At 27.6% G+C, this 21,804-nt stretch overlaps 3 protein-coding genes across 5 annotated transcripts; 1 reads left to right on the forward strand and 2 right to left on the reverse strand.

The window, feature by feature from the left end:
• Positions 1-687: 687 nt before the first annotated feature.
• On the forward strand, positions 688-9,482 carry LOC145751909 (ubiquitin-associated and SH3 domain-containing protein B-like). Its single transcript, XM_082568061.1, has 17 exons — positions 688-980; positions 2,220-2,273; positions 2,368-2,444; positions 2,707-2,816; positions 3,241-3,442; positions 3,719-3,891; positions 4,609-4,721; positions 4,962-5,069; positions 5,881-6,007; positions 6,151-6,234; positions 6,475-6,613; positions 6,822-6,931; positions 7,314-7,419; positions 7,583-7,654; positions 7,731-7,901; positions 8,120-8,226; positions 8,313-9,482. The coding sequence occupies exons 1-17, from the start codon at positions 871-873 to the stop codon at positions 8,442-8,444; spliced, it is 1,995 nt and encodes a 664-aa protein (XP_082424187.1). The 5' UTR covers positions 688-870; the 3' UTR covers positions 8,445-9,482.
• Positions 9,483-10,194: 712 nt separating this feature from the next.
• LOC145752876 (uncharacterized) lies at positions 10,195-14,429 on the reverse strand. Of its 3 annotated transcripts, none has more exons than XM_082569239.1 (6): positions 14,228-14,429; positions 13,039-13,167; positions 12,008-12,157; positions 11,788-11,841; positions 11,235-11,318; positions 10,372-10,505 (listed from the first exon to the last, which is right to left on the reverse strand). In XM_082569239.1, exons 1-5 carry the CDS (start codon positions 14,231-14,233, stop codon positions 11,241-11,243), a joined length of 417 nt encoding a protein of 138 aa, XP_082425365.1. In that variant the 5' UTR covers positions 14,234-14,429; the 3' UTR covers positions 10,372-10,505; positions 11,235-11,240. The 3 variants fall into 3 exon arrangements, with proteins under 3 accessions (XP_082425364.1, XP_082425365.1, XP_082425367.1); XM_082569241.1 differs by having other exon boundaries at positions 10,392-10,505; positions 11,227-11,318; XM_082569238.1 differs by lacking the exon at positions 11,235-11,318 and having other exon boundaries at positions 10,195-10,505.
• A 628-nt stretch (positions 14,430-15,057) lies between these two features.
• Positions 15,058-20,543, reverse strand: LOC145753466 (nose resistant to fluoxetine protein 6-like). The gene is made up of 11 exons (XM_082569876.1): positions 20,359-20,543; positions 20,107-20,206; positions 19,697-19,867; positions 19,177-19,361; positions 18,896-19,002; positions 18,531-18,689; positions 17,906-18,098; positions 16,847-16,966; positions 15,949-16,114; positions 15,362-15,554; positions 15,058-15,221 (listed from the first exon to the last, which is right to left on the reverse strand). Exons 1-11 carry the CDS (start codon positions 20,541-20,543, stop codon positions 15,058-15,060), a joined length of 1,743 nt encoding a protein of 580 aa, XP_082426002.1.
• Positions 20,544-21,804: the final 1,261 nt, after the last annotated feature.

Raw genomic sequence — 21,804 nt, forward strand, 5'->3', positions numbered from 1 at the left:
CGTTGACTATTTATTTGTATTTAAGTCGATATTATTTTAGAAATAAACGGGCATTTTATAGAAGAGGGTTAGGGTATGCTGGGGTAATAAAAATTAACTCATTATCGCTTATCAGTTCTCAAATAAATGACAGTAAACCTAAATAAACAGTCAACGGTATTTCCGCGTTTTATTTTTTTAGGATTCCGCTACTCCCTTTTTCACTTTCCTTCAATTTCCGTTCCTTCATTTTCCGGTTCCTTCATTTTCCGTTCCTTCATTTTCCGGTTCCTTTATTTTCCGTTTCTTCATTTTCCGGTTCCTTCATTTTCCGTTCCTTCATTTTCCAGTTCCTTCATTTTCCATTCCTTCATTTTACGTTCCTTCAATTTCCATTCTCTCATTTTCAGTCGACCCCATACAACAAGGAAAAAAACTTAACGGTTGAGTAAATGTTCCCACTTATCTTAAAAGGTATGCTTCATTACCGAAACTAATTGAACCGAATTTACATTTAACCGAAAATCATAATTAGGTAAACAAAAATTAACCGAAATTTGGTTAATTTTTTTTACACAATAAAATGCATTACCAAAAAAAGAGGGTTAGGTTAAAAAAGGGGTTAGTAAGAATGTATTTATGGTTATTAAAATTTCCTTTTTAGGCATTTGATTTTCGGTCAATTGTAGATTCGGAAAAATGGTTTTCGGTCATATGACAGTTTTCTATCTTAAAAATAGGATGGCCATCATATTTTTAGCTTGTATATAAAAATTGAAATAATCAGTACCAAGTCCTGATGTCGGTTTATTTTTGGCGAGAAGACAAAATCCTGTAAAACTCTGTCTTTCCGATTGTACGGCTGTATGGATTAATACTATTTGATTAAAAATGAATGACGATCAGGGTTTATTTTTGCAGCACAATGCAGTTGATACTTTACTTAGAAATTCTTCATCGTTGCAAGTTCTTAAAAACATGGGCTTTCCAAAAGAAAGGGCGTGAGTAAAAAATTATTTTGTTTAAACAAATTTACAAATGGGGTCCTGGGTTTGATCCCCACTGCTTTTATGCTGTAACGTTCTTGAGTAAGCCGCTATAAACAGTAACAACTTCTGCTAAGCCAATACTTAATTAGCAGCTTACTGGCTTATATATCAATTACTGATATTAGACAATAATAATTTATAATATCGAAAACTGCCAAAGTCAACCTGAAAGTGGGTAAAGGTAGCAAATGTTACACTATGTTTTGGTGATGAAGTTAACCTTTCACATTAAGGATAAATAAGTTAGAAAATGGGTCTTAAAGTAGTAGTAGCTGCGCCATCTTTATCTATTATCACTATCTAGGACATTTGAAGTCTGTGAAATTTTTAACCAGTGTTTCTAACTGCCACCGCTAAGCTATCCCAGACTGCCACAGGCAACTCGAGACTAGGTCGGAGTAACTGATGTTACTCTATGTTTAAGTCGCGCATTCGACTTTCCCACATCGAAGATAAAGATAATATCATATATATACAAAAAAAAGCTAAACATTAGAAAATTTTATTTAACTTATATAATATTTATCTAAAAATAATTTGTATACATTCATATCAAAGAATTATTCCTGCAAATTTAAGATCTTTGTGTACACAATAATATTTATGGCATATATGTTTTAACCATTATATGTTCAAGCCTATATATGTTTTAACTATTAATATGCTCCATCCTTTTTTTGTTACTATTTTTAATGCATGAAAAACCTAACAAAAAATTCACTGATCATCGTAATAGGCAGACATTACGCCCAAATCCCACTGCTGGTATTTGAGTTAGTGACTACGACAATTTGGTAAGATGCAATGGTGGTAATGAGAAACCAAACAGCAGAAAAATAATTAAGCAATAGTAAACCTGATAACAATGTATAATGACAAAATCATAAAGTACTAAACTGTATATCATCAGTCCTTGTCATTGCATCTTTAAGTTAGTACTATAAACAACTATCTCAACTGACAAGTTATTATGAGTTAATTAATTTAAAAAAAATTGCAATGGCAAATTAAAAAGTTTTTTATTGTTTAAGTTGATCATCTTGTATTTAAGTTATTAAATATGCTATATAGAAATATAAACTCTTTATTATTTAAAATTCCAATAAACAATTCATACAGGTTAAGGTAATAGAGTTAACTATTTATATTCTGCGGGATAAATATTTAGGTTTTTATTATTATTTTTTTTAGTTTAAAAGCCTTAGCAGCCACAGGAGATGCCGGTGTTCAAGTTGCATGTGATTGGTATGAACTGAATTATTTAATTTGTTATTTTTTTAATGCTATGCTTGATAAATGTAATTCCACTTTACATAACCAGTTCTTATACATTTTTCAGGATATTTGCTCATGTTAAAGATCCTATGCTAGATAAAATAGAACCACGAGAATTTATTTTATATGCTTGCCCTGCAGGTAGGTACTGTTATTTATATATACCATAATACACATTGCTGAATAAAAGACATAAATATTTAAAGTTGATTAATTATCATAATTTTGCCAAAACAAGTATTTGCTTACTGTTGTAATTTAACCTTACAGCTAATATGTATACTTTTTTAAAGGCTTATAAATTGGATTTAAATAAAAATCATATTTATATACTCCCAATCAGCTTTATTGTATCTTTCTGTATTTTGCATGTAAAAGTACTTTCTGTATTTTGCATGTAAAGGTCCATTTGGTTTAAAGTTGGAAGAATTTTGGCAAGAATCTCTTTTAAAATGCGGTCGAAATGGAGTACATAACTCTTTTCCACATGTCACTCTTTGCTCTTTTTTCAAAGTATGGAACATTTAACATTTTTTTTGTATATGTCTTTATCCTCGATGTGGGAATGTCAAATGCGCAACTTAAACATAGAGTAACATCAGTTACTCTGACCCAGTTTAGAGTTGCCTGTGGCAGTTTGGGATATTATAAATTATAATTGCCCGATATTTATACTGCTGATTAAATGCTGGCTCAGCAGGAGTTACTGTTTATAGGGCCTTACTTAAGTGCGCTACAGCATGAGGTCAGTGGGGATTAAACCCATGACCCCATGTGTGGTGTAGCAAAAGTTTTTACCACTACACCACGCTGTCGTTTTTTTTTTATTAATTTGTTGTTTTTGCTAATAAAAAATAAATTGCTTTAAGGCATATACACCTATGGTGGTACTCAATTTTGTATTACTACTAAATCAATAAAACCTTTAAACTTATAGTGCAAAGATGAAGGTGTTTCCAATTTAGTTCGTGCAACGACTAAAGCTTGCCAACGAGCATGCAATGAAGCAGATTCATACAAGTTTGCACTAGAATATTTCTCCACACAAAATTACATTGGGCTGTTTTTAGAAGAAAAGGCGGCAGGATTTTTAAGAAAATTATCTGACTACTTTGCAGAAGAAGCAGAAAAAATTTCAGGTTATCTATGTTGATTTAGATGCAACTGAAAGCAGTTGTTAATATTCTGGTTAATAACCGTATATAAAACAACAAGCTGACTCTATTTTTAATTATCTTTCACGTATATACCTTAAATATATTTTTTATAACAAGTACCATAGACAAAACAATTGATTTTTTTTGAGGATTAGTTTTTTTTCAAGTTTTTAATATAATTATGAAATACATAGCTTGCTTATTAAGTAAACAAAACTTTTCTAGTTGAATTTAGCATTATTCTTTGTTTTTTTTCAGGCACTAAAGTAGTTTCTCATAGCAACAAACAACTTCATATAACTTTGGCTTATAAGTTTCCACCCAATCATTTTAAAGAACTGGAAAAATTAGCCAAACAAATTGACTTGAATAAACCATCAACCTGGGAAATAAGACTTTATTCGAAGGACCCATCCTTTGGTGATTGTGAGGTAAAATTTTTATTCCCTTTAAAAAATTGTAGTTTTCATCCAATTTTAGTTTTGCCAAATATTTTTTTTGAAATGTTATCGTTTTAAAAATGTACTATAAAATTATCTTCCAACATTTGATAAATAACTGAAAATGTTTGTATTGCATTCTCCAAGTTAAACATATTGCATATCTAATCTTATATTACCACCCCAAACTGTTCATCCCTGGTGTTACCAATATTACAGAGAGTTAGGGTAAGCCGAATATTCAATAAAGTTTGTTTATATTATAAAGTTAGGAAACGCAAAAGTAGAATATAATTTAAAAGATTAATGGACCATAATAGTGGGGAATAACTGTGGTAATGAAGATAGTATGCATTTTTAAAACACCCTTTTAAAATTTGCATGATTCTGATGAACAAGAATAAAAAACTGCTGATGTGGTTAAAAAAAATGAAACCAAGCAAAAATTGAATAGAAGTGTATTTGTTTCTACAATTAAATGCAAAGTTATGTTTTATAATATACAAAATTTAAAAAAGAAATATTTTACCAACCGATAAAGCAATTTGTATTTGCCAAAATAGTTATTTTTTAAGGTCTGGTCTTGTTTGTTCTTGAGGTAAAAAAGACTAAGCATCAATTAGCGAACAATTTTAATATATTTTAGTTAAGTTTTTTGTAATTATTTTTGTAAAAATATTAACTTTATTATGCTTGAAAATAATACAGACGCTGCGAGTTCTGTACCCTTATAGCCCAACTAGTAACACAGAAAGTCATCTTCAACTTATTAATGGAGATTGTATTTTTGTTGGTCAATCTAACGAAGGAGAACTTCCTAAGTAAGTGCTTAAAAAAATAATGTTTTTGGTTAAGTTTAAAAAATCCCTGGCTTAACAGTCTTAATCAAAATTAATATTTTATAAATATCTAATACATTGTACAACAATTAACAAAAGGTTATAATTATGTTACTTTAAAAATAGTTTGTTGTTTATATTTTAATAGTTTTTAAAGATTGTGTAGATCTTAAAATTTTTTTTACCTTTAAAATTTGCAAGAACACAAGTTTTTATGTTAAGATTTGAGGGTTGGTTTTTTGGAACTTCATGGATGACTGGTTGCAGTGGATTTTTTCCGGCAACCCACACAGAAAAGTCAACAGACACTGACACATGGACCATCCATAAGTGAGATTTTTATTTTATATTGAACATTTTTGTGCAAAATTAAAAAAGTGTGTCAAATAAATTATGGTTCTAAACATTTTCAAGCTACCATGGCTATAGTGTTCTTGTTATTTTTTTAATTTTTATATTGGTTAATAAAAAAAAAATCAATAAGTTTATTGTTCTATTAGGATTTGAAAATTTTGTTGAAAATATTAAATGTTTAGTTTGTTGACATTAAACACATTGATCTAATGTTTTAATAACTAGTAAATATTTAAACATTTGGCAATTTTCATTTAATGTTTTATTGGCTATTAACCTTTTTTAGGATTCACCGTTTCCATATGTTTTTGTTTACACCATTATTAAATAAATTTGTCATTTTAAAATTGTTAGGAGGCTATTGTTTTTATACGGGGTATAATTGAATGTTTATTTTTAGGTTCCCAATATTTTGAAAAATGTGTATTATGATATTAATAACATTATTGCAAACTTAAATTAAATATTTTTTTTTTATGTAATTTATTTATTTTTTGTTGAAAAACTAGGGTTAAAAATAATGGATTTTGTTTAGTTATTCATTAAAACACTAACTGAGAATTATTTTATTTTGTGTTTTTTGGTTTGATCATTATAAGTTAGTGACTACTTGGTTTTTGAAATTAAAATGTCAACATTAAATTGCCACATTTAATAAAATATTACAAAAAAATTAATACAACGTAAAAGCTGCATTGTTTGAAGTTTGCTATTGATTTATATATTAAGTAACGTTAAAATGCACTACAATGATTTACAGTTGAATAATTTTGGATAACTGTTGCAGGAAATATGTTCTTATGTCCAAATCAAGCTCAAGTACGCCAGAAGTAAAATTAGGTAGAAGGTACACAAAGGGGGCAGATGAATTTCATACAACTGGTTATAGTTCAGCTCAGGCTTTGATGCAACAGGCAAGTAATAAACCAAACACTGTTAGAATGTGATGTTTGTTATACTTACCCATTTTTTTAAACACTGCATTAAATTATTATCTATTTAACCCTGAACTGTTATAGCACTAACTTTTTAAGATAACAATATCGGTTATGTTCAGGATATAAATGATCAGCAAACTACTTCTGAGCCTAAGGTAGAAGCAAGTGAACCTGTTTCAAAACCTCCCGATTTGTATGCCCAGGTTTGTTCTTTTTTTGTGTTTATAAGTTTAAAATTATTAACAAGATTTGATTTTCGTCTTCAAAATAGAATAGATTAACAAATTAAGTATAATATTATATAAAAGGTTGTTAAAATTAGTTAGAAGGTAAAGTTAAACTTGAAATGGCGTTTAATTCAACATAGCTAAGTTGTTACTAGCCAATAACTGTTAAGATCATTACTTGATTTTAACAATTGTTAAAATATAAAAAAATCAAAGGTTAATAAGACACGCAATGTGGTGTCTGTTACGCCCAGTTTATCTCAAAAAGCTCGCAGAATTTATATTTTTCGCCATGCTGAAAGAGTTGATGTTACTTTCGGAAAAGATTGGACAACACTATCATTTGATGATAAAGGTTTTTATTGTAAAATTTAGTAGACATGGTATTTTAAAATTTAACCACTTGTAACATTTATTTAAAAGATTACAATTTTATTAAAAAAAAATTTTTCCAGCATGTAGATTAAAACATTTTGTTACACAGGCCCCTATAGTAGACCATCATATATGTTTTTAAATTTATTGGTAAAGATTATGAAACTAATTAAGTTAAATGATTATAGGTCAATATCATAGAAAAAACTTAAACATGCCGTCAAAATTACCTGTAAGACCAGGTGGGCCATCAGATTTCCATAAAGATAGTCCAATTACTGAAATGGGTTCCCATCAAGTAAGTTTGTTTGGTTTCTCATTATAGGGGAAATTCATGATGTATTTAAACCAGCTTATCGTATGCTAATGATTTTAGAAAAAAAAAAGGTTTCACCCAAAGGGTTTAAAATATTTATGTAAATGGTTAACTAAGAGGAAGGGTCATTTTAGTAATTGTAATTCAGTCTTGATTGAGTATTTATGTCCTAAATTTTTGTTATTGAGTATTTATGTCCTAAAATTAATATTGTCTTTTTTAACTGAAAAGTTTTTTGCGTTATAAGCCCAAACTGCTATATTAAATAAAAAAGGGGAAATAAAAACAATAAAACGAAGGCTATTGTGTGATGCCTTGTGATAATGTAAGTTTTAAACACTGAAACTAAGTGTTATTGTTACAGGCATATCTTACTGGCCAAGCTCTAAAAGATTTGGGTGTAGACATACAGCATGCATTTTCTAGTCCATCGTTAAGATGCTTACAAACAGCAACTTCTATTTTAAAAGGTATTTACATCACTTTTTGTATTACTATTTTTAAATTAACAATTTGATAATCTTTATACTTATAACAATATTGTTTAAAATGTTTATGTTCTACTAACATTAATATACTTTCATTGCAAATTTTTCATTGTTTTGCAATTCTATCATAATTTCTTTTTTAAAGGAATGCACTTGTCTAAAGATCTTAAAATTAAAATTGATCTGGGATTGTATGAATGGATGAAATGGAGTCCAGGTAAAATAAATCTGATTATAAACAGCTTTTTAAGAACTTTTAATTAAAATTAAGGCAAATTACAAAATATTTGTAGGTGGATTGCCAAAGTTTATGAGTTGTAAAAATTTGCAAACATTCGGTATTAATGTTAATCCAACATACTCCCCAATTATTCAACCCTCTGAAATGGCTCAAAATGAAAGATGCACAGATTATTTTAAACGCTGTCATCGATTTTTAAACTCCGTTCTTACAAGTACAACAGGTAGTTTATTATATTTTATTTCATTATATTTGGTATGAATTAATATAAAACAGCTCAATATATAAAAAAGTATCTTTTTTTATGAAAGTGCCTTTTAAAAACTTGTCAAATAAATTCTTTTTAATAAACAACTAATATTCATTATGGGGTAACATTTAACATTTGAGTAACTAAATATTTATAATTTATATTAATATAATTTTTTGTTATTTTTGTAGGTGATATATTAATTTGTGGGCATGCTGGTTCACTTGATGGACTTTCAAGACAAATTCAAGGTTTAAGTCCAAGACCAATGCCTGAATTTGTAGGTATAGTTACCAAGGTAAATCAACAAACAATTTTTTTTTCTATTCTACAAAAAAATAATTTTTATGCTGACATCATATAATAAACTTTAAATTTATTTAGGTTCCTTATTGTGGTTCCATTGTTCTTGAGGAAGAAAAGAATATCGGCATTTATCAGATAATAGAACCCCCCTATCCCACATTGACACATGCCCCTAATCCTAGGTTTGATTGGAAGATGATGTTGCAGTAATTAGTATTAATGGATGTTTATTTAGTAGAAAAAGTTCAAACATATACTTTAAATATTTTGTAAGTTAAATTACAATGCCTTTTTTTTCGCGCATTAATGAAAGTAAATAATAAATACAATATACAATTAATATTGCAACAACGCGACAGGAAAAAATGACAAAATCAATTTAATGATTTAAAACATGCCAAAGGTATTAATGTTTACATAAAGATTTTATAGTATATTATGGCATGGTCACCAAACTAATAATATTTAAGTAATAGAAGGTATACATATGTGAAGACAATTTAGTAATCATGGATGAAGGGTAATTAACATTGTTATATGACATCTTATAAAACATTTATTTGTTTTTATTCGGTTTATAATAATTATAATTTTGTGAAATAATTTTTTTTCTGATATCATGAAAAAAAAATTTTTAAACACATAAATTTATGTAATAGTTTTTATTAGCATAGTTAAGCTAATAGCTTAAACATACACTACAAACACCTTTTTATTTGATTATATTTTAAAGCATTTAAAAACAATTAACAAAGAAAGGTTATTTTTCTGTACAATTAATCAAGTTAAGTCCTAACTGTGATAATTTTTAACAGTTAATTTTTTAGAGTTTTCTGTGCTATGTTAGTTTTATTTTATTCAATCTGTTTTATATGCAGTATAAAACTTATTGCTTTATTATTGTACAAGCTTTATAATTACTGAATAGCAAACAATTTAACTCTATTATTGTTTTGGATATTAACATAAACTTGCTTTGCTAACTAATGCTTTCCTTCAGAGTAGCACACAGTTTTATATGCTAAATATAAAAACATAAAATGTATTGCCATTGTCTTTAAAGTGTCTTAGTTTGACACAAAAAAGTTGTGTAGTTTTTATACTGAATTGGTTTATTGCCTATTTTTTCTGAGATTGTCACTTGTATGCAAAATATTTTTACTAAATATTATAAAGCCTTATGTTGTGCAATACGGTTTTCGTTATATTTTGTACTAAATGGATATCCAATAATAAATTCTAGTCCAATAAAAATTCTTTTAGTTTATTCATCATGTTTAATAATTCAAACACTGTTGAGTTTGTTGGACATTGTGTTTAATAGCCTAAAGAAGAATGACAATATATACAGGCAGCGTAGTAGTCAAAACACTTGCTTCACTACATGAGGTCATGGGGTCGATTCCCACTGCTCTCATGTTGTAGCACCCTTGAGTAAGGTTCTTTAAACGGTATGAACTGAGTAAGTTGCTATAAACAGTATTAACTTCTGCTGAGCCAGGACTTTTTATATTCCATAATATCCTAAACTGCTAAGGCCAACACGAGACCCGGTCAAGGTAACAAATGTTACTCCATTTTTAGGTTGTGCATTTGACTTTTTCACATACAATTTGGGTTAAACGAAAATTAACAAGCTACAACCTAATAAACTTTATGGATATAAATAGCGCTTTGTGGTCAAATCCACACTTAAAGCCTGATAATAACAATAAGAACTGCCAGTAACGAAAACTACTTCTTTAAATTGTTGCTGTGTACGTTGAAAAAAATTATCAAATTTTGTATATCCTTGTGAAAAATTAAATTTTAAAGTTTAATTATGGTATTTAAATTATAGAGTTAAGAAGACCCTTTCTTTTTAATTGAAGTTAAACAAAGTAATAATAGCATAATTTATTAAAAATATAAAAATAAAGAAATTTAAAAATATAAAATTAATATATGAAAAAGCAATGATACAAAGCAGTTAAATATAACAAAACAAATTTTAAAATTTGCTTACATTAAAACAATAAAAAAATATACAAAAAAAGGTTATAAGGTTGATATCAAAATCTAAAGAAACTTTAAAAACATTAAAATATGAAACTTTTACATGTAAAACTGCTAAAAAAAGGTAAAAAAGAAAACATTTTGCGTCAAATTTTTAATTTAATGGGAGTTTGTAAGACTAATAGTAACACAACAACAGACACATTCGTCACAATCAGAGCAAGTCGGACATGAACAACCTGAGCAAGTTGGACACGAACAGCAGCTCGCTGAAGTCTAAAAAATAAAAAATAATAATTTCAAATCAAAAAATTTTTTTTTTATAATTTAATAACATAATATAAAAAAGTTTTAAGGAAATTTTAAAGAAAGTTTAAATAAAAATATTAATAAATATTTTCTATAGATTCTGTATTAAATAACTTATCATAAACAACAATACTACTAAGCAGCTATATACTAAATAGAAAAAAAATTATTTATGGTAAATAGGTTTGGGTTAAAGCTAAAAAAATATATATTTAAAAAAATAGCTTTATGAAAACTCTTGTTTTTTAAATTGTAGGGATCCAATGTTAAAAAAGTAAGTTTTTATTTCCCAACTGCTACATTAAAAATACTAAAAATACTAGAAGTGCATGCAACTAAAGAGTTAATATAAACGAGGGCTGCACATGGTTAAATGATTTAGAAAAATCATTGGAAGATTTGTCACATAAATGTTAGTGTTAAGATTAAATGTTGTAATGTACAGCACAATTTTTAGGCTTTTAAAAAGTTTGTGTTAATAAATAAACTTTAAAAAGATTAAAATTTAATAAAAAAAAATCCAATAATTTATTCATGCAAAACCAGCTATACAAAAAGCACACCAAACAGCCTAATGCAAAAATGTTAGTATTGTTATTTTTGGGGAGATGCTAACACCCTGAAAAAATCAGTTAACCGCTGCAATTAGCTAAGTATGCAAGGTAAACCAAACAGTCATGCACAATACCATCTTACTCCATTTTATCTTTGAATTTCGAAGCACAAACAGTTGATTGTGTCGCAGTCAGGAGACTGACAAGCACACGCACAATGCATTCCCTGTACATTGTTATTAAGCATGCACAAAAGATTAGAAACATATTTATAATTTAAGGTACTTTTATAGCATAACAAAAACTATCAGTTAATTTTACACCATTTTTAAGATCAGGCAAGTTGCAGAAGTATAGGTTGAAACATAATGCAGGTTAAAGAGATAAATAATTGATATCTTGTTAACAATACTATTGACCGATGAAAATAAGTTTAAAAAAAAAATTTTATTTATTTTTTTTCTTTTAATTACTCAGAGGGTAAAAGCGTTAAAAGTCAACCATTTTTCAAAGTTTTCTTTAATAAACACAGTACCACAAAAAATATAAAGTATATACTGGTACAAAAATTAAATAGTTTAAAACTACATTATACTGTGTATAAAATTTTAAATGTAATATCAAATTAAAAGAGTTTATTTAATGTGACTAAATTAAAGTATGTTTAAGAAAAAAAAAAAAACATCATAACTTACATCTCCAGAGCAGCAGTTGTTACTACCACCTGAGCAGTCACCAAAGTCACAAGTCTAAAACATAAATTTAATTATCACAAATGATCAGTTGGATCATTTTGTTACTCCTAATTAATTCTTTATTAAATTAGGTAAGGTACCTAAATTCTATTTAAATATGTAACATGTATATACTTAAATGGGAAGCTCTTAAAAAAAAATTATTTATTAAAATAGTCACTTGTCTGGGTCCACAAAGTGAATCACAACAACTTCTTAAATCAGGGATGTTACAATTACAAATTTGTGCGCATGTGATCCAACAATCACAACAATCCTGGTTTTCTCCTAACTTTCCACAGCACATACATCCACTACAAAATCCCTGACTCTATAATATTAAAATATAATTTATTAAGTCTTGAAACAAGAAAAAAAAAAAACAATTTTTGTAGCTTCTGAAAATAAGAAATCTATTAATTCTCTATTAAAAAGGCGGGTCTGACTCCAATATTTAATGTAAGCTTTCTTGTATTCTTATTTCTTAAATATTTAACTGTTTAAAAAATTAAATACATAATCCACCAAATGTGTTAAAAATTATTTTTCTTATAATAGTATTTAAACCTATCTACCTTTTCTGCTATTGATCGAGAGTGGAAACAGTTTTCTTTAACTTTTGTAACACAATTCTGTTGGCATTAAAGTTTATTGCCATTATTTGCCATTAAAGTTTTTTTCAAATTAATCAATACTTTATTTTAAGCCTAATGTGTTTAATTATAAAGTAGGCTTACTTAGTTAATAATAGAAACTAATTAGTAACTTAATTTGCATACTTTTTAAATAAACACTACACTCACAAATAGGGTTTTATAATCCTTAAAACAAAACTAATCTTTTCTTACTAATTTTTGTTTTTATTGATTACCTTAAGTTTTTAATCTATTTAACTTTACTGGTAAATATTTTAAACAATGTCATTAACTCTGACCTCCACTTTTACTGAAGCTTTTTGCATTAAATTTTTCTGGCAACAACATAAAAGCCTTGCCATAATTTTGTTTTCAAAAATACATTCGCACAGTTCCTTTATTTAATAAAACAATTGTTTATGTTAGAAAAAAAGGTTAAAAAAATATATATAAAATTTTTAATTTATGTATATAAATAAATTTTTTTTTCGTTTTAAATTTTAATAAACTTAATAACAAAGTTAATTTTTTTAACTTCGGTATTATATCTTTCTAATATTTTAGGTCAAAAACTCACCACTAAACACTGCCTAATAAGAATTATAATAGTAACAAGTACGAGGTAGATTGCAGCCCCAATTAACACCCATTCAGGAACTCCTAAGTCAGGGGTAGGTGTTGATGGTGTGGTGGGAAAAATTATTGGCTAAAAATAAAAATAAACTTAATAAAAATAGTTGTCTGCAAACTTATATCTTTTTAAAAGCTTACTTTACTTTTATTGTAAAGGCTTTGCAGAAGTTAAACATACTTAAACATTACTGTTAAACTAGATTATGGTCTTATTGTCATGGTTTGCTGGCATAAAAATCAAACCCTGGCAAAATAAAAAAAGAAGTTTTGCAGAAGTTTTTTGATTTAATGATAAACTGGGAAAGTATGCCCATAAACTCCACTAATAATGGTAAGATTCATTTTAGAACTTAATTTGAAGGCATTTTTTTTAAATTACTGTAGTGGGCATAACAAAATGTAACTATTATGTAGTAGTTATAACAAAAAAATCAATGTAGTGGTTATAACAATATATTTTAATACAAAATTTAAAAAAAAATCCAACAAGAGGGTTGTTGTAAGGTTCATAAGTAAACCTTACCCCTTTAAATATCAGATTATATTTTTGCCATAGATTTCTAATTAAGATCCCATGGTTGATAATATAAGTATTATTACAGACCAATCGAGTCAAGATACTCGACCTAAAAAATAATAATTGGGCTTGCAAGAATTTATTGGTACTTGAGCACTAAGTAATTTACCGTTTTAGAACGTAAACGATTTATTCACAAAACAAAATAGAGTTTAATTTTTTTTAACAATTAACGAGTCAATTTTGTTACTTGAACCCAGCCTTTAATTAACTTAGGTAGTTTGGAATAAAGCAGGAGTTCATACTGTTTATAGCGCCTTACTCAAAGGGGCTACAGCATGAGTTCAGTGGGGATTGAACCCACGACCTCATGTGTGGTGTAGCAAAAAAAGTTAGATAACACTACCTGAGTAATGATATCAAATCAATAACACTTTTTACTCATAAAAATTTTAACTGTTTCGCAATAGCATCAAGATAAATTTTGTATCATGTAAGTCTGTTAGTACATTAATATTATTTGGCAAAAGCAAATAAAACTTTTTAAAAAACATCATCTGTTTAATTTTAATGACTGCAAAAATGTATACTTTTCAATGTAGAAACAAATACTTACTGCCATGAAGTTGTTTACGTAGCTATTGTAAATGTCTGCATAATATCTGAATATGTAATGTTGAATTTAAACCGATGGATGTACAGGTTAAGTTTTCCTTAACATTGAAGTTTACCTAGCTCAAATGTTACCTAATAGAACTTTTATTTAGTTTAATGCTCGAATTTCTTTAAAAGCAAAATCAGTCAAAATTTCGTAAAAAAAATATTTTGTTTTAATTTGTAAAAGAACCAAAGCTTACACCTATTTCAAGCTGTTTTTATTAGTCACGGTTAACGATTTTTAAAACAAACTCCTTTCTACATTTTCGTAATTACAATATTTACAAAAATTTTTTGTTGTTTATGGTATAAGTAGTAAAAAAAATTACACCTTTTATAGTAAATACATGAAAAACACACACAATTAAAAAGCGGTCCCTTCCGGTTTAAAATCCAAGTTTACTTCCCCCAAACTAAAGCTAACTTTGGGTTCTTGGGTGATATTATCACTCAATTCGTTTTTTTTACATTCATTTTTTCTGTTTACACCAGAAAACAAAATTTTTAGTAGTCCAATAAACGGCCATTCTACTAACAATGCAACAATAAATGCAACTGCAAAAGAAAATACCAAAGTGCCTGAAAAATAAAATATTTTTTCCCCTGCATATTAATAGTCAAAATTAAATTAATTTTTACATAGCTTATAGTCACTATTTATAAATATCAAAAATAAATAAACTGTCTACTTTTAAAAACATATAAAATTTTAATTTTTTGTTTTCTTATTAAAATTTGTTCAAAAATTTTTATTTTTTTAATTAAAAATGAAAAAGGGTTTAAAATCAACTAACCTAAATATAGATAGATAATGTTCATTACTGTAAAGTGAAATGGAATATCTTTTATTGCCATAAACCAGAAAATAACATAAACATGAACCAAATAAGCTCCATATGTTAAGTTGCTTAGCGGAGTAAAAATTTTCCAATTTAGGAAAGTTTTAATAGGTCCTAAATAACAATGAAAGTTAAGATTAAACAATAAAAAACTTTTTTAAAATTTTTTGAAATTATTACCATAAACAATGTTTATCGATATTTAATTATTTTTATCTATCTTGAAAATTTAAACTTTTAAATAAAATACCCACCCCCGTAACCAACACTACAAGCCACAGTAACCCAAGCCAAACAAGAAGCCCATAAAGGTCTTGTTATTGCATTATAAAAATCAGAAATTTTGTCATTTTCAATAACTGTTTTATTCTTAACATGTTTATAGGGACCATAAATAATTGCCATAGAAATGGCAATTGCACTGCACCAACAATAAACAACAAACCCCTAAAATTAAAAAATATATATACTGAAAACTTTTCAACTAGAGCATCACAGATGTGATTGAGTTTGTCTAAGCTTGAACTAAAATGATTGTTTCTTCTTTAAATATCCTCAATGTAAAAAGGCCGACTTCGTGGCATAAGTATTGAGTCAATTTTGTTACTTGAACCCAGCCTTTAATTAACTTAGGTAGTTTGGAATAAAGTTTTTTTATAATTGCCGATTTGTTTTGGCTCAGCAGAAGCTCATACAACTCCTTCCTTAAGTGAGATTAAAGCAAGCTAACATAATTGTGTCATGTCATTATGTTTCAATGCCTTTTTTAAATTAAAACTCTTTTTCAGCTAAGTTTTTAATTAAATGTACAGTGTCTTTATTTTTTCAGTTACAAACAAACCTTATGTAATTTAATTTTTCGTTTAGTGGTATATAAAATATAACCAGTCACCATTCCAACTCCATAAGCACCGAATCGATACCAAGGCATGTGGTAAATATTAGCCCGATATTCGTCTTTATAACTTGGATCATCTGCTGTTGTGTTGATTACAAAACGAGATAATCTAATAAAAAGATAAAATTTGTAAACTATTAAAGAATAACAATATTTTGTATATATCTTTATCCTTGATGTGGGAAGGTTAAATGCGCGACCTAAACACAGAGTAACACCAGTTACCCCGACCTAGTCTTAAGTTGTCCTTGCAGTTTGGGATAATATAGATTATAATTGGCTGATAATTAAGGCTGGCTCAGCAGCAGTTTGTACCATTTATACCGCCTTACTCAAGGGGGCTACAGCATGAGATTACTGGGGAACGCCCCCAGGACCTTGTGTACGGTAGGAGAGTGTTCTGACCACTACACCACGCTGCCTGTTTTCATACAAAAACCTAAAAAATATACTGGATAAAGGCGGGGCAAATGGTAATAAAGCCACTGACCCAATACAAATATTCTACATGTTTAATTACCAATAAAGCAAATCTTGTTTAACATATTTGTATGTAAGCTTATCGCATTAGACTGACACTCAAAGTTATATATAAAACGTTTAAGCAAAGTTATTGACGTAATCATTAAAGACAAATTGCAATGTTTGCAATAATTTATCACTGCAGTATAATAACCATCATTAAAGTAGCAAAACTCCAAACAAAAATTAAAATAATTGCATAACCAATACGTGTACAAACAAAATTTTAATATAAAATTTATATACATAATAAAAAAAGGGAATTTTAACAAAAAAAATATTACAGTAATTTATGAGTTATTTAAACCAACTTACTTACACAGTAATTTGCAGTGATTGTAGGATTGGTGGTGGTGGCAAACCATCAGCGAAAATCCCAGTTAAAACAATACTTCCAACTATTGCTGTTCCAAGTGTTACTAAACCCACTTTTGGCCATCTATTACAATAACACCAATAAAATCATTGATAACATTTGAATTTTAAACATTTTTACCATTAAAATATAATTTAATTTGTAATTTTAAATAAACTAGTACTAAACCAAATATAAAATTTTTATATGTTATTCGTTTAACATTAATTAATAAAATATGAAAAAACCTACTTGTAAATTAAAATCACAAAAAATGGCGAAATTAAATAAAACTGCATGTCATTAGCCAAGTACCATCCCCAGGAAAAACACTAAACAATTTTGTACAATTTTTGCACTTTTAAAAGTTTAATATCAATGTATATATATATTTAAATTTTTTTCATCATGTTAAATTTATTTAAAAAAAATAAATAAAAAAAAAAGTTCAATATTGCAACTTTATTTTTATTTAACCGGTTGCAATAAAGTGAGATATAATATTTAGACTTCTGTAAAACAAAATTACCTCAGAGCTGATAGGATAAAAATTGTTAATATAAAGTAGATTGGAGAACCAATATTTTTTACAAACATTACATGAAGTATTTGCAAACTTATTCCAAAATGGACCAAATCCGAAGTACTTAATTAATCCAGTTGAAAGGAGAATCAAAAAAGCATAAACTGGTGTTAATCTATAATATGACATTTTTATTGTTTTTAGGAATTCTTTGATTAATGAGATAAACATTGCAGAAGCAATATGTTAATTAATCCAGCTATAAATATTTTAAAGCAAATGTAATTTAAATCGAACTTTGACCATTACCAAAGCAAATAGGGGTGGGTCATATTAAGTTTACCCCAATTGGTTAAAGAGTAATTTGATACTTTATGTAAACTGAACTTTGAAACAACAAATAAGCTAATATTTTAAAATAAAATTTTAACATATTGGAAAATTAATATAACCCTGTTAACAATTAAATAAAAAAATTTATAATAATAAAAAACTTTTACCTTAAAAAGCGTTGCAAATACATTAAAAGGATGTTAATCTTTCCCCTAGTTTTGTTCAAATGTTTTAAAGTCAAATAAACGACAAGTAAACCACTAAGAAAGAAAAAACTATCAACTGAAAATGTCCCATTTTCAACCGGCATTAAAAGTGTTAAATGTTCTCTTATTGTTCTTGATGCAAACACTCCATTGTCTAGAAACATTTTTATATAGATTTTTAGATGTTTGCAGGTGAAGTTATTATTTTAACAGGTAATTTTAAGTAAATATTTAATGTTTAAACTAATAAACATATCTGGCAGCGTGGTGTAGTGGTAAGAACACTTGCTACACCACCATAAGGTCATGGGTCAGCAGCATAATTACCAGGCAATTATAATCTATATAATTTCTCAAACTGCTAAAGACAACTTGAGACTGGGATGGAGTAAATTATGTTACTCTATGTTTAGGTCGCGCATTTGACCTTCCCACATCGGAAATAAAAAAATAAATATATACAAAAAAAATTTATAAATAATATTCTAGTATTTCTTATTTACACGTGCTTCAATTGGCTGTCTAAAAGAAAGTTCAATTGTTATTAATTAAATATCTTTTAAACTTTTTTAATGAATTTTTTTACCAACTCCATACAAAGGCAACATCATAGAATGACCCAATATAACCCAGGTTGTACTTAGAAACCTCACTCCATCCAAAATTGGCAAAATCCCAGGCCTTCTTTCAATTGATAATATTTTTCGACCATTAGAGATTATTGAAAAGCAATCCAATATTTTACCTAAAAATGTTTAGATCAGAATAACATATCATAAAATATTCGACACAAAAATGCAGTTAATTTTTATCGCTATGATTATTTTTTAAACAAGGGTTCAAAATTACATTAATAAAAAAAAGTAAATAATAAAATAAATTTCAGAAATAATATATTTGCATACCACAAAAAACTTTTTCTCTGTAATTAAAAATTTAATATAAACTTACCCCACCAAACAGTGGATTCAAATGATGATGTTTTGGGGTTTGAATTTACATAAATACCTCTGAAAGTCCCAACCACAACCAGACAAAGCAGCAGAATTATTATTACCCTAGTCATAAATATTAAAAATTAGAATTACATTTTATAGTATAACATATTAAAAAAATTTAAATAAAAATAATGTTAAGCTGCGGAATAAAAACAACCTAAATGAACCATTTTTATTCTTTTGCAACAATGGTAAAAAATAAAAATTAGATTGTAGACCAACAAGAAGTCTTACAATCCAATGATATCTGGTGTTGTAAAACTAGTAAAAGGAACAGGACAATAAACATCTAACAATGGTGGTAAAAAGTTGACCTCTGAAAGAACTAAACTTAAGATTGTTTTAACGGAGGTTTGGGAACAAACTGATGGAAAACAACTCCCCCATGTGATATCAATGGGTGTACCAAATGATGGACTCTAAAAGTTAATATTATTTAGTGTTTAATGTTATATAAATCATAAGATGGCAGTGTGCTAAATTTGTAAAAAAAATTGATTATTCCGCTGTAAAAGTTAAAAAACCTCCTCAGCTGAAACTAATTAGCAGGTTAACCATCTGATAATTGTAAATATATAATATTGCAATTAAAACTTAGAAATAGGTGCTAAAAATCAATTTAAAACTGTATTGGGATAACCACATTAAGAAAAAAAATGGGATAAAAATTAATAAGTTATCAAATAGTCTACTTTTGTAAACTTATTCATAAAATTTTTAATTGCAAATTTAAATTAAAAAAAAAAAAACTGACAACAAGTCGTTGTCCCAAATAGGAGTTACACCATCTTCCTTTAACCTCCTGTAAGTCAGTTTCTTCATTATTTTTTGCTTCCAAGCATTCATAATAATGACCAGGCCATCTTACATTTCCCTCTAATATTCCACTTTCAGGAACAGCCCATGAATCCCAAACTGAAATTAGCTCAAATATTTTTATTTAGTTAAACTAAAGAAAGCGAAACTTTTTAAATTTTAACACAACTTTAATTATTAAAATTTATATAGAAATTATTCAAGGTTAGCACAGATGATATGTACATGTTATTTTTCATTGACTAAAATAAATTTAAATTTTTTTTTTTTTAAAACTAAAATTGAAATTATTTTTTGCATAACATAATATAAAATATTACATCTTAAAGCATAAAATTTTAGATCTACTGTGTCATTTATAATAATTTCAAATTCCTTGATACATAACTCTAAGTTGATGGCATCATCGGTAATATTATTATTTTCATTTTTCAATTCTTCAAACACCCTGTTAAATAAAAACAAACATTTATTTTTGCAAACTGCAATAGTCCTTATAAGTCTTCACAACCTTGTATAGGCTTACTAAAATGAACTAAACTAGAAATATGATATTTTTATTAAACATTTTGTTGTACTTTAACAGCATTTTTTATTTACTTTTGAAAATTTTCCAAAACCTCAGAAAGACCAGCTCCCCCTGTTTGAATCTTGCTCAAAAATTTGCTAAAAGATTCATAATAAGATTTTATTTCCACAAGCTCTTTTTCACTCTGATACTTCTCATTAAAACTATAGGATAAAATTCCATTGATAAAAAACATAAAATAAAGAAGTCTGAACATGGTGAATTCGACTAATTTATTAAGTAATCAAAGGTTTTACATTGTCTTGTTGTATATATTGGTATATGTTTACTTAGTAAACAACAATTAATAATCAATGTTTGTATAAAAATATAAAACTAATTGGTATGTAAACATTTAATAAATTTATCGATTGCCGCAAAGTGCAACAATAGTTGCCTACTATAAAAGCTACAATAATTGCCTACTCTACTTCAGTACCAAAATATATATATATAAAACCCAGCACAAAATTTTTATTTAGTATTAATTAATAAAAAATAAACTATTGTTAAATTAACCCATTGTTTTGTTTTTAAAACTGTAAGAATTGACAGCTTATATATATAATTATTTTTAAATAATTATTTTTTTCTAGAAATTACTAATTTTACAATAAAACTTCGTAAATAAATACCTTTTCCGTATCATTAATACCTTACCATCCGTGTTCGTCTTTCATTTGCAGCCTACACTACAGGCTACTACATAAGTTTGAAAAGTGTTACGTTGTTGTACTTTTGTACAACTTGCGTACTTCATAACTGGAACCCCATGATAATTATGTATTTATGGTTGGAGTATATATATATTTAAGGCCCATGTAGTGCTAAAGTATACAACTACTTATTTAAAAAAACCGTAAAGGTAAGGAGAAATTTTTCTTCCCCTAAAACTGATGTTGTTATATACGCGTGATTGATTTGCATGGCAATTTATTTTTTTGTAATTAGAAAAGCACGTGTTTCTTACTTGAGGTAGTGACCCGACCTGAACTCACAGCAGCCGTGGTTGCCAAAGTTTATATATAAACATAGTTTATAAGTACTTTGTTAGTTGCTACCAAATTTGTTGACTTCACACGTCGATCTATTGAGTTCTAAATATAACACAATTTTTCCGTTCAATTTGTATCCATTTTATTAAATTTACCTGCAAGGCTACTTAGAATATTTATATTAAAGTAGTCAAATATTTGGTAGTAAGTGCCACTTTTGATGCCTACCTGCGATTTTCGTTTCAACGTTTGGGCCCAAAAAGATATCTGGTGATAACGGCACGAACTTAGAGCTGAGAAAGGGCATTTAGAAATTAAATAAAAAGCATTTTTACAACGCACTCCAACAACATGAAATTAAATTAAAGATACGCCGTTTAATAAGCTGGCCGCGACAAAGTCCGTTTGAAAAATCATACATAAGTCGGTGATGTGTGCGATGGCCTTTAGGCTGATTATAGACGAGACTATTCCTGACGATTT

This window comes from Corella eumyota, chromosome 5, assembly GCF_963082875.1.
Source record: "Corella eumyota chromosome 5, kaCorEumy4.1, whole genome shotgun sequence".
Taxonomy (NCBI): Eukaryota; Metazoa; Chordata; class Ascidiacea; order Phlebobranchia; family Corellidae; genus Corella; species Corella eumyota.